The sequence below is a fragment of the Chiloscyllium punctatum genome, chromosome X, assembly GCF_047496795.1.
Source record: "Chiloscyllium punctatum isolate Juve2018m chromosome X, sChiPun1.3, whole genome shotgun sequence".
Lineage (NCBI taxonomy): Eukaryota > Metazoa > Chordata > Chondrichthyes > Orectolobiformes > Hemiscylliidae > Chiloscyllium > Chiloscyllium punctatum.
In genome coordinates this window covers 33,638,757-33,653,890 of record NC_092791.1, presented here as the reverse complement: position 1 = coordinate 33,653,890, position 15,134 = coordinate 33,638,757, and the positions used below count along the sequence as shown (strand labels likewise).

The 15,134-nt window shown below is 44.8% G+C and overlaps 2 protein-coding genes across 5 annotated transcripts; both read left to right on the top strand.

Moving 5' to 3' along the window:
• The first annotated feature begins 5,291 nt into the window (after positions 1 to 5,291).
• On the top strand, positions 5,292 to 14,858 carry LOC140471252 (heterogeneous nuclear ribonucleoprotein A1-like). 4 transcript variants are annotated; one of them, XM_072567213.1, is made up of 11 exons: positions 5,292 to 5,458; positions 11,867 to 11,983; positions 12,075 to 12,221; positions 12,306 to 12,516; positions 12,608 to 12,700; positions 12,788 to 12,883; positions 12,974 to 13,048; positions 13,153 to 13,311; positions 13,663 to 13,803; positions 13,885 to 13,943; positions 14,453 to 14,649. In XM_072567213.1, exons 1-10 carry the CDS (start codon positions 5,453 to 5,455, stop codon positions 13,935 to 13,937), a joined length of 1,098 nt encoding a protein of 365 aa, XP_072423314.1. In that variant the 5' UTR covers positions 5,292 to 5,452; the 3' UTR covers positions 13,938 to 13,943; positions 14,453 to 14,649. The 4 variants fall into 4 exon arrangements, with proteins under 4 accessions (XP_072423314.1, XP_072423313.1, XP_072423312.1 ...); XM_072567212.1 differs by lacking the exon at positions 13,885 to 13,943 and having other exon boundaries at positions 11,876 to 11,983; positions 14,453 to 14,858; XM_072567211.1 differs by lacking the exon at positions 13,885 to 13,943 and having other exon boundaries at positions 14,453 to 14,858.
• LOC140471142 (uncharacterized) lies at positions 5,768 to 11,860 on the top strand. Its single transcript, XM_072567023.1, has 3 exons — positions 5,768 to 5,773; positions 7,759 to 7,790; positions 7,826 to 11,860. The coding sequence occupies exons 1-3, from the start codon at positions 5,768 to 5,770 to the stop codon at positions 9,015 to 9,017; spliced, it is 1,230 nt and encodes a 409-aa protein (XP_072423124.1). The 3' UTR covers positions 9,018 to 11,860.
• Positions 14,859 to 15,134: the final 276 nt, after the last annotated feature.

The window sequence follows — 15,134 nt, the reverse complement described above, 5'->3', positions numbered from 1 at the left end:
CACATACCTTCTCACACTTACAACCCCCACCCCCAGACACACACACAACCCCCACCCCATGCACACACACACAACCCCCACCGCAGGCGCACACACATACAACCCCCACCCCCAGACACACACACAACCCCCACCCCCAGACACACACACAACCCCACCCCAGAGACACACAACCCCCACCGCCAGACACACAACCCCTACCCCCAGACACACAACCCCCACCCCCAGACGCACACACAACCCCCTCCCCGAGACACACACACAACCCCCTCCCCGAGACACACACACAACCCCCACCCCCAGACACACACACAACCCCCACCCCCAGACACCAAACCCCCACCCACAGACACACACAACCCCCACCCCCAGAGACACACACACAACCCCTACCCCCAGAGACACAATCCCCACCCACAGACACACACACTACCCCTACCCCGAGACACACACACAACCCCCACCCCCAGACACATATCCCTCACCCACTGACACACACACAACCCCTACCCCCAGACACACAACCCCCACCCACAGACACACACAACCCCCACCCCGAGACACACACACAACCCCCACCCCTAGACACACACACAACCCCCACCCCCAGACACACACACAACCCCCACCCCCAGACACACACACAACCCCCATCCCCAGACACACACACAACCCCCATCCCCAGACACACTCACAACCCCCATCCCCAGACACACACACACACAACCCCCACCCACAGACACACACACAACCCCCACCCACAGACACACACACAACCCCCACCCACAGACACACAACCCCCACCCACCCCCAGACACACACACATCCCCCACCCCAAGACACACAGCCCCCATCCCCAGACACACAACTGTCATCCCCAGACACACACAACCCCCACCCCTAGACACACAACCCCCACCCCCAGACACACAACGGCCACCCCCAGACACACACACATCCCCCACCCCCAGCCACACACACATCCCCCACCCCCAGACACACACACAACCCCCACCCCCAGACACACACACAACCCCCACCCCCAGACACACACACAACGGCCACCCCCAGACACACACACATCCCCCACCCCCAGACACACACACAACGGCCACCCCCAGACACACACACATCCCCCACCCCCAGACACACACACATCCCCCACCCCTAGACACACAACCCCTACCCACAGACACACACACAATCCCCACCCCCAGACACACAATCCCCACCCCCAGACACACAATCCCCACCCCCAAACAACTCCCACCCCCAGACACATAATCCCCAGCCCCAGACACACAATCCCCACCCCCAAACAACCCCCACCCCCAGACACACGCACAACCCCCACCCCAGACACACAACCCCCACCCCAGACACATAACCCCCACCCCCAGACACACACACAACCCCCACCCCCAGACACACAACCCCCACCCCCAGACACACACACACACACATTCTCACACACACAACCCCCACCCCAGACAGACACACACACTTTCTCACACTCACAACCCCCACCCCAGACAGACACACACACACTTTCTCACACTCACAACCCCCACCCCAGACAAACACACACACACTTTCTCACACTCACAACCCCCACCCCAGACACACACACACACACTTTCTCACACTCACAATTCCCACCCCAGACAGACACACACACTCTTTCTCACACTCACAACCCCCACCCCAGACAAACACACACACACACTTTCTCACACTCAACCCCCACCCCAGACAGACACACACACACTTTCCCACACTCACAATCCCCACCACAGACACACACACACAGTTTCTCACACTCACAACCCCCACCCCAGACAAACACACACACACTTTCTCACACTCAACCCCCACCCCGCCACACACACTTTCCCACACTCACAACCCCCACCCCAGACAGACACACACACACACTTTCCCACACTCACAACCCCCACCCCAGACAAACACACACGCACTTTCTCACACTCAACCCCCACCACACACACACACACTTTCTCACACTCAACCCCCACCACACACACACACACACACACACACACACACACACTTTCTCACACTCACAACCCCCACCACAGACACATACACATTCTCACACTCACAACCTCCAACCCAGACAGACAGACACACACACAATCTCACACTCACCACCCCCACCCCAGACAGACACACACACACACTTTCTCACACTCACAACCCCCACCCCAGACTGACACACACACACACAGATATATTTTGTGTGGTGAATTTGTACTTGCAGGGTTACATTGCACTTGTCTCCATGAATGGATGCAGTTTTTGAGCACTCCGTTATCTCACTTTTTCGATTGGAATCAATCTGAACATCAGGTCATAGACAGAGAACACAGGGGGCTAACACCTTCATCATATAGTCTCGTTATCACCCATTGTTAACAGCTAACCCGAGAATGCAACTTTCAAATAAAAAAGGGTTTTGTGATTTACACATGAAAGGAGTGAAACTATCCCTGTTTTCTAACAGATGAAAGGCTCAACAGACAATTAATTGTTCCGTCCTAACACACTGTAAATGTTTGTTATAAATTCTGTGTGTTCGGATGGAGCCCTCCACTACCACCTCCGAAAGCTAGTGTGCTTCCAATTAAACATGTTGGACTATAACCTGGTGTTGTGTGATTTTTAACTTTGTACACCCCAGTCCAACACCGGCATCTCCAAATCAAGGTTATAGTCCAACAGGTTTAATTGGAAGCACGAGGTTTTGGAGGTGGTAGTGGAGGGCTCCATCTGAACACACAGAATTTATAACAAACATTTACAGTGTGTTAGGACGGAACAATTAATTGTCTGTTGAGCCTTTCATCTGTTAGAAAACAGGGATAGTTTCACTCCTTCCATGTGTCAATCACAAAACCCTTTTATTATAAAAAAAGTTGCATTCTCGGGTTAGCTGTTAACACTGGGGGATAGATAGCTAGACAATATGTTGAAGGTGTTGGCCCCCTGTGTCGTCTGTCTGTGCCATGATGCTTAGATAGATTCTGATCTAAAAAGTGAGGTAGCAGAGTTCTACGTGAATTCATGCAGTTTTTGGGCTCAGTTCTACATGAATTCCTGCAGTTTTTGAGCTCAGTTTTGCATAAATTCCTGCAGTTTTTGAGCTCAGAGCTTTACGTGAATTCCTGCAGTTTTTGGGCTCAGAGCTTTATGTGAATTCCTGCAGTTTTTGGGCTCAGAGCTTTACGTGAATTCCTGCAGTTTTTGGGCTCAGAGCTTTACGTGAACGCTGCCGATTCCACCTTGGAGGATGGTCAGCCGAAGGTCCGAGGCTCAATGTCCTGGAACCACTGAAGTGTTCCCCAACTGGCAGCGGAGAAAATTGTCCGAGCAGAGGCTGATGGCTAGGCCTCAGACTGGACCTTGGGTTCGTGTCACATTCCAGGTGACCACCATTGCACCACACACACACACGGACACATTCCTACACCTACACACACACACACACACACACACGGACACACAAGGACACATTCCTACACCTACACACACACACACAGACACCGACACAGATACACACACTCCCACATGCACCCCCCTCACAGACTTAAGACACTCTGCACACACTACACACACACACACACACTTTCTCACATTCACAACCCCCACCCCAGACAGACAGTCACACACACACACAGACAGACAAAGACCCACATACACACATATATTGTGTGGGGTGAATTTGTACTTGCAGAGTTACATTGTACTTTGCTCAAAAACTGCATGAATTCATGTAAAACTCTGAGCTCAAAAACTGCATGAATTCATGTAAAACTGAGCCCAAAAACTGCATGAATTTATGCAAAACTCTGAGCTCAAAAACTGAATGAATTTATGTAAAACTGAGCCCAAAAACTGCATGAATTCATGTAAAACTGAGCCCAAAAACTGCATGAATTTATGCAAAACTCTGAGCTCAAAAACTGAATGAATTTATGTAAAACTGAGCCCAAAAACTGCATGAATTCATGTAAAACTGAGCCCAAAAACTGCATGAATTTATGCAAAACTCTGAGCTCAAAAACTGAATGAATTTATGTAAAACTGAGCCCAAAAACTGCATGAATTCATGTAAAACTGAGCCCAAAAACTGCATGAATTTATGTAAAACTGAGCCCAAAAACTGCATGAATTTATGTAAAACTGAGCCCAAAAACTGCATGAATTTGTGCAAAACTGAGCTCAAAAAACTGCATGAATTTATGTAAAACTGAGCTCAAAAAACTGCATGAATTTATGTAAAACTGAGCCCAAAAACTGCATGAATTTATGTAAATCTGAGGCCAAAAACTGCATGAATTTATGTAAAACTGAGGCCAAAAACTGCATGAATTTATGTAAATCTGAGCCCAAAAACTGCATGAATTCATGTAAAACTGAGCCCAAAAACTGCATGAATTTATGTAAAACTGAGCCCAAAAACTGCATGAATTTATGCAAAACTGAGGCCAAAAAACTGCATGAATTTATGCAAAACTGAGCCCAAAAAACTGCATGAATTTATGTAAAACTGAGCCCAAAAACTGCATGAATTTATGCAAAACTGAGCCCAAAAACTGCATGAATTTATGCAAAACTGAGGCCAAAAAACTGCATGAATTTATGCAAAACTGAGGCCAAAAAACTGCATGAATTTATGCAAAACTGAGCCCAAAAACTGCATGCATTCATACAGAACACTGAGCTCCAGATGATTGGTCGGCCCCTCCGTCAATCAACCGCCCAACCAATCCTTTGCGCGCCTTCCTCCCCCCTCTCCTTCCCTCCTTCTCCATTGTGACGCGAGAGGTGGATCGCTCAAACCCCCCGTCCCCCCTCCAGCCCCGCCCCCCGTCCCCCGTCCCCCCCTCGGCCTCGCTCTCGCTCTCGCTCGAGGCGATTGGCCCGCCCCCCTCCCTCCCTGTCAATCAAACCTCCCGCTCCATCGGGCGCGGCTCTGCCCCCTTTTTTTTTTCGCCCACGCGGTGGGAGGGGAAAAGCGGTGGTTGGATGAGGTGGAGTGGTGGGAAGGGATGGGGGGGGGGGGGCGGGGCTCGGGTCGAGCCTCCGGATTGGTCCGAGCGGGTGTCCATCATTGAGTCCATCCCGTCGACGGGTGCGCGTCGGGGGAGGGGGAGGGGTTGGAAAGGGGCGCCGATTGGCTCCCGCCCCCCTCCCACGTGGGGCGCGCGCGCGCCGACGTCAGACGGATCACGTGTCACCCCCTTCCCCTATATAAGGAGGAGCCGGGCGCGGCGGCCGTCCTCTTTGGTCGCGGGCGCCGACGGCGGTGGTTGTTGTGGTGTCTCTCTCTCTCTCTCTCTCTTTGCTCTTAACCTTTTTATTTCTCATTTGTTGGCGATTCGGGGACACGGTCCCTCCCGGCAAGACGGCGCCCTCGTACGAGAGAGACATGGAGGTGAGTCGCCGCGCGGTTTTATACTTTTAATAATAAAAATAAAGGGGCCGTGACGCAGCGGGAAAAAAAAAACGGGGCCCGCCGCCATTTTGTGGCGTCGAGGGCCGTCGCCTCAATTTCGATAAAAAAACCGCCTAAAACCCCCCCCCTTATCCCCCCACACATTTGGTGACGGGGGGGGGGGGGGGGGGGACGCGGTTTAAAATGTCACCCCCCCCCCCCCCGTCATTATAATGAGGAGGGAGGGGGGGGGTTTATAAAATAAAAGGGTCGAGGAGGATCGAGGCGCAAAATGGCGGGAGACACAAAATGGCGGCCGCCCCCCCCATAAAAAAATAATAAAATTATATTAATATTCTCCATATAATTAATATAATCTCTGTATTAATATAATATTTATATAAAGAGAATATCTATATTCTTTATATATTAATATTATAATATTCTCCATATAATTAATATAATCTCTGTATTAATATAATATTTATATAAAGAGAATATCTGTATTCTTTATATATTAATATTATAATATTCTCCATATAATTAATATAATCTCTGTATTAATATAATATTTATATAAAGAGAATATCTGTATTCTTTATATATTAATATTATAATATTCTCCATATAATTAATATAATCTCTGTATTAATATAATATTTATATAAAGAGAATATCTGTATTCTTTATATATTAATATTATAATATTCTCCATATAATTAATATAATCTCTGTATTAATATAATATTTATATAAAGAGAATATCTGTATTCTTTATATATTAATATTATAATATTCTCCATATAATTAATATAATCTCTGTATTAATATAATATTTATATAAAGAGAATATCTGTATTCTTTATATATTAATATTATAATATTCTCCATATAATTAATATAATCTCTGTATTAGTATAATATTTATATAAAGAGAATATCTGTATTCTTTATATATTAATATTATAATATTCTCCATATAATTAATATAATCTCTGTATTAATATAATATTTATATAAAGAGAATATCTGTATTCTTTATATATTAATATTATAATATTCTCCATATAATTAATATAATCTCTGTATTAATATAATATTTATATAAAGAGAATATCTGTATTCTTTATATATTAATATTATAATATTCTCCATATAATTAATATAATCTCTGTATTAATATAATATTTATATAAAGAGAATATCTGTATTCTTTATATATTAATATTATAATATTCTCCATATAAATAATATAATCTCTGTATTAATATAATATTTATATAAAGAGAATATCTGTATTCTTTATATATTAATATTATAATCTCTATATAAATGTACTTATATCTCTGTAAATGTAATTATTCTCTATATTAATATAATATTCTCTTTATATAAATATCTATGTTCTCTATATATTATAATCTCTATATAAATGTAATTATATTATCTATATAAATTATTTTTATATAATTAAAGTTTTCTCTATATAAACGTAATCTTGTTATATATTCTTTTTATATAAATATAATATTCTCTATATATAAATGTAATATTATATAAATTTTATTCTTTTATATAGAAAATAATTTTATTTTCTATGTATAAATGTTTTTATATATTCTTTTTATATAAATATAGTTTTATTCTTATATAAATAGGTTTATTCTCTAGATATAAAATCTTTTTATACTTTTTATATAAATATAATTTTATTCTTTTTATATAAATGATTTTATTCTCTTTACATAAATATAATTTTATTATTTACACAGTCTCTGTATTTATATTGTTCCCCCCACCACCTTTACACAGTCTCTGTATTTATATTGTTCCCCCCACCACCTTTACACAGTCTCTGTATTTATATTGTTCCCCCCCACCACCTTTACACAGTCTCTGTATTTATATTGTTCACCCCCCACCACCTTTACACAGTCTCTGTATTTATATTGTTCACCACCTTTACACAGTCTCTGTATTTATATTGTTCCCCCCCACCACCTTTACACAGTCTCTGTATTTATATTGTTCACCCCCCCACCACCTTTACACAGTCTCTGTATTTATATTGTTCACCCCCCACCACCTTTACACAGTCTCTGTATTTATATTGTTCACCACCTTTACACAGTCTCTGTATTTATATTGTTCACCCCCCACCACCTTTACACAGTCTCTGTATTTATATTGTTCACCCCCCACCACCTTTACACAGTCTCTGTATTTATATTGTTCCCCCCCCACCACCTTTACACAGTCTCTGTATTTATATTGTTCACCCCCCCACCCCCTTTACACAGTCTCTGTATTTATATTGTTCACCCCCCACCACCTTTACACAGTCTCTGTATTTATATTGTTCACCACCTTTACACAGTCTCTGTATTTATATTGTTCACCCCCCACCACCTTTACACAGTCTCTGTATTTATATTGTTCACCCCCCACCACCTTTACACAGTCTCTGTATTTATATTGTCCACCCCCCCACCCCCTTTACACAGTCTCTGTATTTATATTGTTCACCCCCTTTACACAGTCTCTGTATTTATATTGTTCACCCCCCCCACCCCCTTTACACAGTCTCTGTATTTATATTGTTCACCCCCTTTACACAGTCTCTGTATTTATATTGTTCACCCCCCCCCACCCCCTTTACACAGTCTCTGTATTTATATTGTTCACCCCCTTTACACAGTCTCTGTATTTATATTGTTCACCCCCCCACCCCCTTTACACAGTCTCTGTATTTATATTGTTCACCCCCTTTACACAGTCTCTGTATTTATATTGTTCACCCCCCCCACCACCTTTACACAGTCTCTGTATTTATATTGTTCCCCCCCCACCCCCTTTACACAGTCTCTGTATTTATATTGTTCACCCCCCCCACCCCCTTTACACAGTCTCTGTATTTATATTGTTCACCCCCCCACCACCTTTACACAGTCTCTGTATTTATATTGTTCACCCCCCCACCCCCTTTACACAGTCTCTGTATTTATATTGTTCACCCCCCCACCCCCTTTACACAGTCTCTGTATTTATATTGTTCACCCCCCACCCCCTTTACACAGTCTCTGTATTTATATTGTTCACCACCTTTACACAGTCTCTGTATTTATATTGTTCACCCCCCACCCCCTTTACACAGTCTCTGTATTTATATTGTTCCTCCCCCACCTTTACACAGTCTCTGTATTTATATTGTTCACCCCCCCACCACCTTTACACAGTCTCTGTATTTATATTGTTCACCCCCCCACCACCTTTACACAGTCTCTGTATTTATATTGTTCACCCCCCCACCACCTTTACACAGTCTCTGTATTTATATTGTTCACCCCCCACCCCCTTTACACAGTCTCTGTATTTATATTGTTCCCCCCCCCCACCACCTTTACACAGTCTCTGTATTTATATTGTTCACCCCCCACCACCTTTACACAGTCTCTGTATTTATATTGTTTCCCCCCCCCACCACCTTTACACAGTCTCTGTATTTATATTGTTCACCCCCCCACCACCTTTACACAAAAGATTGTTATCCAAATGGTGACCTTACCCACTCCCTCTTCCTTTCTTCTTCCGATTTCTCTGATAAGTCGTGCTTTTCTCGAATGGGGTTCTTCACCCTCTCCTTACTGCCTGTCTTTTTGGTTTTGCTGGGTTTTGTTGTGCTCTCATTTGTCTGAAAAGTGGTCCATTTTTACGAATGATCTGCTTGTTCGCCATCTCCTCCAGCCTGGTTGTTTTTTGGATTTACTGTGACTTTTTAAAAATGAGTGAAGGGTGTTTATCAAATGGTCACCTCCCCCGTCGTTTCTTTCTCCTGTCTCACTGGGAACTGGGCCTGTTTTCTTGAATGAGGGTTGTTGTCTTTTTCAAATTAAGTTCTTCCACCCCACCTGATCTCATTCAATTTGCTGGGTTTTATAAAAATGTGGGGCAGGGGGTACATGGATAATGTTTGTACAATGGGGGTCTCTCATTCGTTCTCTCATGTCTTTGAAAATTGGTCCCTTTTCAAATGAGATTGTTCTCTTAACCCCTCACTTCACTGTCTGAATTTGTAAAGAATTACTGGGTTTTTTTAAAGTGGCGGTTGAATGGTGTTTACCAAACGGTGACCTTTCTCCTGCCTGTCTGTCGAAAATGGTGGCCCTCTTTCTTTTCCCCTCTGAGAAGTCATGCCTTTTTTGCAAATGAGGGTTTTCGTCCACCCCCCACCACCTGATGTTTGATTTATTGGCTTTTGTTCATTAATACAATGTGGAGGGGGTTGATGGTTTTTGCCAGTGTTGCCCTCTGCCTCGTGAGATGTTGTCCCTCTTTATCAAATATGAAATTCCGACCCCACCCCCTCATCAGGATATTTTTATTCACTCATCGGGCGGTCTGTGGGGGAGAGGAAATGAACATTGTGGGCGGGGTGGGGTCATTGTTTGCACAATGCTGGTTAGAGGGCTGGAACAGATAAGGTGCACCCCCTCCTTGCCAATCCTTTTAGGTGACGTTTGTACCCCCTCAGCTGCTTTATTTAGTCAGCGGGAAGTATTTTCTTGTAAAATAGGTTGGGGGTGGTCGTGTTCACGAAATGGCGGCCTGAGTCGTCCTTTTTAAACATTTGTTTTTCATCTGAAAAAGGGGTGGGGTTGTGTTCACGAAATGGCGGCACCACTCCTGTAAAGTCATACTTTAAATATAAGGTTATCCTCTTGCCCCCTTTTTTAAATTTGACTTGAAATGTGTTTTAGAGAGGGGTTTGGTGACCATTGTTCTTCTTTGGGAAAGGATGGGGAGAGGGGTGCTGCCTGGCATTTTTAAAATGTGGTTTCCCCCGTTTTTCATTTGATAGGTGGTTTCCCTCACCACCTGCTTCCTTATCTCGAATGCTGAATTCATTCCCTCTTTATTTGTACGTTTCCCTTTCCATTTGCCCCCTTCAAAGAATTTTTATTCCGATTGGCAGGCTGATGAGTTAGGAATCTCTGCATTTCGTCTCTCTACAATTCTCTCTATTGTCTCCCACAAATGTTTATGTAAATTGTGCCTTTTATTGTCTTTAAGTTTCCATCCCATGCTCTTTGAAGATTGCATTTCTTTTTGTTTTGAATGGTTTTTGTTTTCCCCCGCTCATTTCAAACAAGTGGCTTTCCCCCCCTCCCTGTATGAAATTACCTTCTTTTCCTATCTGCCGGGCAGAATTACAAACTGAAGTCGTCCCACCTGCCTGCCCCTGGCCCGTATCCCTCCAAATCGCTGCCATTTTACCTTTTCCTCCCTCGCAATCAAGTGTCGGCTGTTCCTCCTTTCGCTCCCTTCCATATGTTTGAATATCAGATTCTCTCCTTTCTCAAAGCCATGTGAAAATTGTTCTCCCCAGTTGTAATTGTAATTTTGTTCCCCTCCCCTGTGAAATGGGAGCTCCACCCCACCCTGAAATTGTCCCGACCTAATTTTTGATTTTCTCCAGTGTTTCCTTTTCCTGAGTGTCTCCACGCAATAGCAGGCCCTTCAACTTTTTATTTTCCTCTTTCTGTGTTGTGACATGAGGGCGCTTCTGTCAAATTCAATTTTTTCCCCTCTTAGATGGGTGTTTGTTCTTCCTAAAATTCCCTTAGTTTGCTTTCCTTTCATTTGTCTTCCATGTCATGCAGGCTGCTCTTTAAAATTCACCTTTTCTTGGTCAATTTTTTTAAACGTCTGGGTTTTGGAGTTTTCCCTGTCTTCTTTTCCTCCTTGAAACTTGCAGCCTGGATGCCCATCCTCATTTTAAACGGGGCTTATGTTTCCTTTGGATTTTGTGTTCTTTGTTGGTGATTACTGTTCCCTTGCCCCACCACCTCAAACTTTGTCCCTGTTCTTTCTCCATGGTTTAGGCCCATGTTTCCATTTGATTTGGAATGTTTGCCTGCCTTCTGTTTTTAATTCCCTTGTTTGCCTCTTTATACAATCCAAGTGGTTTTATTTTTGCTTGGATTGTCTTCCTTCCCCTGTGGGATTGTTTTTGCTTCCACACCCATTGTACTGCTGGGATTGCCTAGTGAGACCTGTGGCCATGCACTGTGAATCATTGATTTGCTGTCATAAAGAGGCTGGGTTTTCCCTCCTGTGGTGATCCTTGTAGTTACATGTCCCTCTCCTTTGATTGCTGCCCCTTGATAGGGGCACATGTCCACAACAGAGGATAAGGATGCCTACAATGTCCTGATGGAGGGTTGTGAATGAAACTTGTGCAAGTGAGATCTGTTTTGTTTGGTCAAGGTTACTTTTGACAGTGACTTCGTGGTGTGCTGTCCTGTCTGAGCCAATCAACCACAACCAGGTGTGGGTGGGGACTGGTTTGTGAGGGTGCAGTGACCTCTCTTGTGTGCTAATCCTTTCCTCCTTTCAATTCTCTTGGAGGACTCTCAGGAGCCCGAACAGTTGCGCAAACTGTTCATTGGTGGCTTGAGCTTTGAAACGACAGACGACAGTCTACGGAACCACTTTGAGCAATGGGGCCGGCTGACGGACTGTGTGGTGAGTCTGAGTCTCTTGTTTACCGTGGTTTGTGTTGGTGGTGTTCCTGAGGAAAAGTGGGGCTAACCATTTTTACCCAAACGGTTTTCAGGTGATGAGAGACCCGTCTACAAAACGCTCCAGGGGCTTTGGGTTTGTGACCTATTCGTGTGTCTCCGAGGTGGACGGTGCAATGTCAGCAAGGCCTCACAAGGTGGATGGTCGTGTTGTGGAACCTAAACGTGCTGTGTCAAGAGAGGTAAGCCCTGTTTCCTGGCCGCTTGACCGTTTCCGACTTGAGTTTAGTATTTTGTCTTGAGATTTGGTGTTTGTCTTGTGTTAGGACTCCACCAGGCCTGGAGCGCACTTGACTGTGAAGAAGATCTTTGTGGGTGGCATCAAGGAAGACACAGAAGAACATCATCTCCGGGATTACTTTGAGAAATTTGGCAAGATCGAGGTGATTGAAGTAATGACAGACCGCCAGAGTGGGAAGAAGAGGGGGTTTGCCTTCATTACGTTCGATGACCACGATGCTGTTGACAAGATTGTTGGTAAGGCTTCTTAAAGGTGCTTTGTGTAGAGGATGACTGACTGGACGTTGTTTGAGTGATTCCAACCAATTCCTTTCTTATCCCTCTATAGTTCAGAAGTACCACACAGTGAATGGACACAACTGTGAAGTGAGGAAGGCCCTTTCCCGTGAAGAGATGCAGAACTCCGGCATGAACCAGCGAGGTGAGCAGTGCTGAGCTGTTTTAAAAACCTGTGAGACTGCTGTTTGGCATGTTGCATTTTTGTAACACTGGTTTATATCTTGTGAAGGTCGAGGAAGCTCTGGCAACTTTGGTCGAGGCAACTTTGGCAACTCCGGTAACTTTGGTCGTGGTGGTGGAGGAGGAGGGAACTTCGGTAACAGAGGTGAATTGCTCCCTTTTGAGTCTTCTGCTTTGTGCTGTTGTCTGAGGGGTGGGGGTGTTCACTGTCACTGATGGCTTTCTTTTGTTGCAGGTGGATTTGGTGGTTCCAGAGGAGGTGGTGGCAACTATGGAGGCTGCGGTGATGGCTACAATGGTTTTGGTGATGGTACGTGTCATGGGCTCTGGGTTGGGTGCCAGCACAGAAATGCCTGTTTCACTCGCTGTCTTCTACAGCAGTTGACTGTGTCTACTTTTCTGAATGACTGACAGGTGGTGGATACGGTGGAGGTGGTGGCTTTGGCGGTGGTGGTGGCCGTGGAGGTCCAGGCTACGGTGGCAGCCCAACGTATGGCAACCAGGGTGGTGGCGGATATGGTGGTGGTGGAGGCAGCGGCAGTGGATATGACGGCTATGGCGGTGGATTTGGTGGTAAGTGACCCTTTTTTTGTTCCAACAGTTAACAATGACAGCAATTTGCAAGAAAGTGATTTACAGGAGAAAGGGGCAGCACAGCCAGACCCCACTGTACAGAGAAGAGGATGAATCTCTAGTCCCACCTTATTACATCAGAAAGGAATCAGTAAACACGATGGTTAACGGTGCATAGATCGCAAGCACCTCTGTGTAATCCCAGGTGAACTACCTGTACCTCCACCTTTCGGCCATTCAAGGGCAGCCTGCCATTTTTTGCCTGCATTTCTTAGCAGCGTTCCTATTTTGTTTTACACGGCCGAGCTCTGAACCGATGAGGACACCTTTTTTCTCTTATTTTCATGGCAGGCAACTTTGGAGGTGGTGGTGGCGGTGGCGGAAACTACAATGACTTTGGCAACTATCCAAACCAGCAGTCATCTAACTATGGGCCAATGAAGGGTGGTGGAGGTGGCGGCTATGGTGGCAGGAGCTCTGCACCTTACGGAGGTGAGTTGTTCCTGAGTAACAGTGCCTTGACCAGACTGGGTGGGTTTCTGTTGCAGTCTGACTGACTGTCTCCTCTTGCAGGTAACTATGGCTCCGGAGGAGGGGGTGGAGGATCCTACAGTCGGCGGTTCTAAAGCCAGGTGTGTTCTGGGTTACAGCAACAAGTGGGGGTTGTGGGGCTAGCTCCATTCTCTCTGGGTGGGTGGAGGTCTCCAGTGTGTCAGTGATTGAGCAATCTGGTGGGTTGGGGGAGTCAAAGCTGAGCATTGAAGATTGGTCTTGGTTTTTCTTCACTCTAATCTTGTGCCCAGCAAGTTGGCAGCTCCAGGGAGCATTGACTCAATATGTGGAGGTGGGAGCTGGGCAGGAGGGTGTTGAGGACTGTTGGTCGTGTTTGTGTATATATGACGTGTTACTGCATCTGTGCAGTATAGTAGTCAGTTCGTATCTATTTCTAATTGCAGTGCCAGTGTATTGACTGAGCGCATGCATCTATGAACTGGATAATTATATAGGATTATATTTTCTTGGCAATGGGTTTGGCTAGTGGATGCCCTGCCCTTTGCCCTCGGCTATGTTTTTAATAGAAAAACAAACATGTATTGAGAGAGTGCACGATATAATAATTTTATCCCATGTTGTTCAACAGGAACACAGTACTTAGCAGGCGAGGATGAGCCAGGAGATTGTAACAGGGAGACAGCAGGTTACTACAATACAAATCTCAGCCAAGCACAGGGCACAACTGCTACCGGAAGAGAAGCAAATGTCTTTTTAGTCAGAAAAGTCAGTGTTTGAACTCATGAACTTTGAAAGGAATAAAAATTTAAAACCCACATGCATGTATATCTGCGTAAGGACTGTAATTGATATTTTGATAAACTGTTGAACAGGTTATTTTATAGTTGTGACTTACCCCTTCCCACCCCTGGAAGTGTACAATGAACATTCCAGTGAGTTTTTATTAGAATTGTTTTTGATTTTAATGCTCCAGTTTAAGTGATATAAATGTATTAGTTGTGATCATGACTAAGAATAAAGATACTTTCCATTTACTAGTCCTGCAGGTAGTCTGTCTTGTTTAAGGTCATAGTGTTAAGGGTGTCACGGGACATGTTTAAGCCAGTCAGGACCTCTGGGGGTTTTGCCTGCCTCTTGATCTGACTTGAGCTCAGTTCCTACTGCTGCCTGTCTCCGGGCAAGCTGTCCCAGGCCATTTTGTACTGCACTGGGTTGATGGGGGTCACTTTGCTGTAGTCAAACCTCCAGTTGGTTGAGTGCTCCACACCCCTGTCCCACTTGGGAAAGACCATGTGATGAGCCCTTTATCA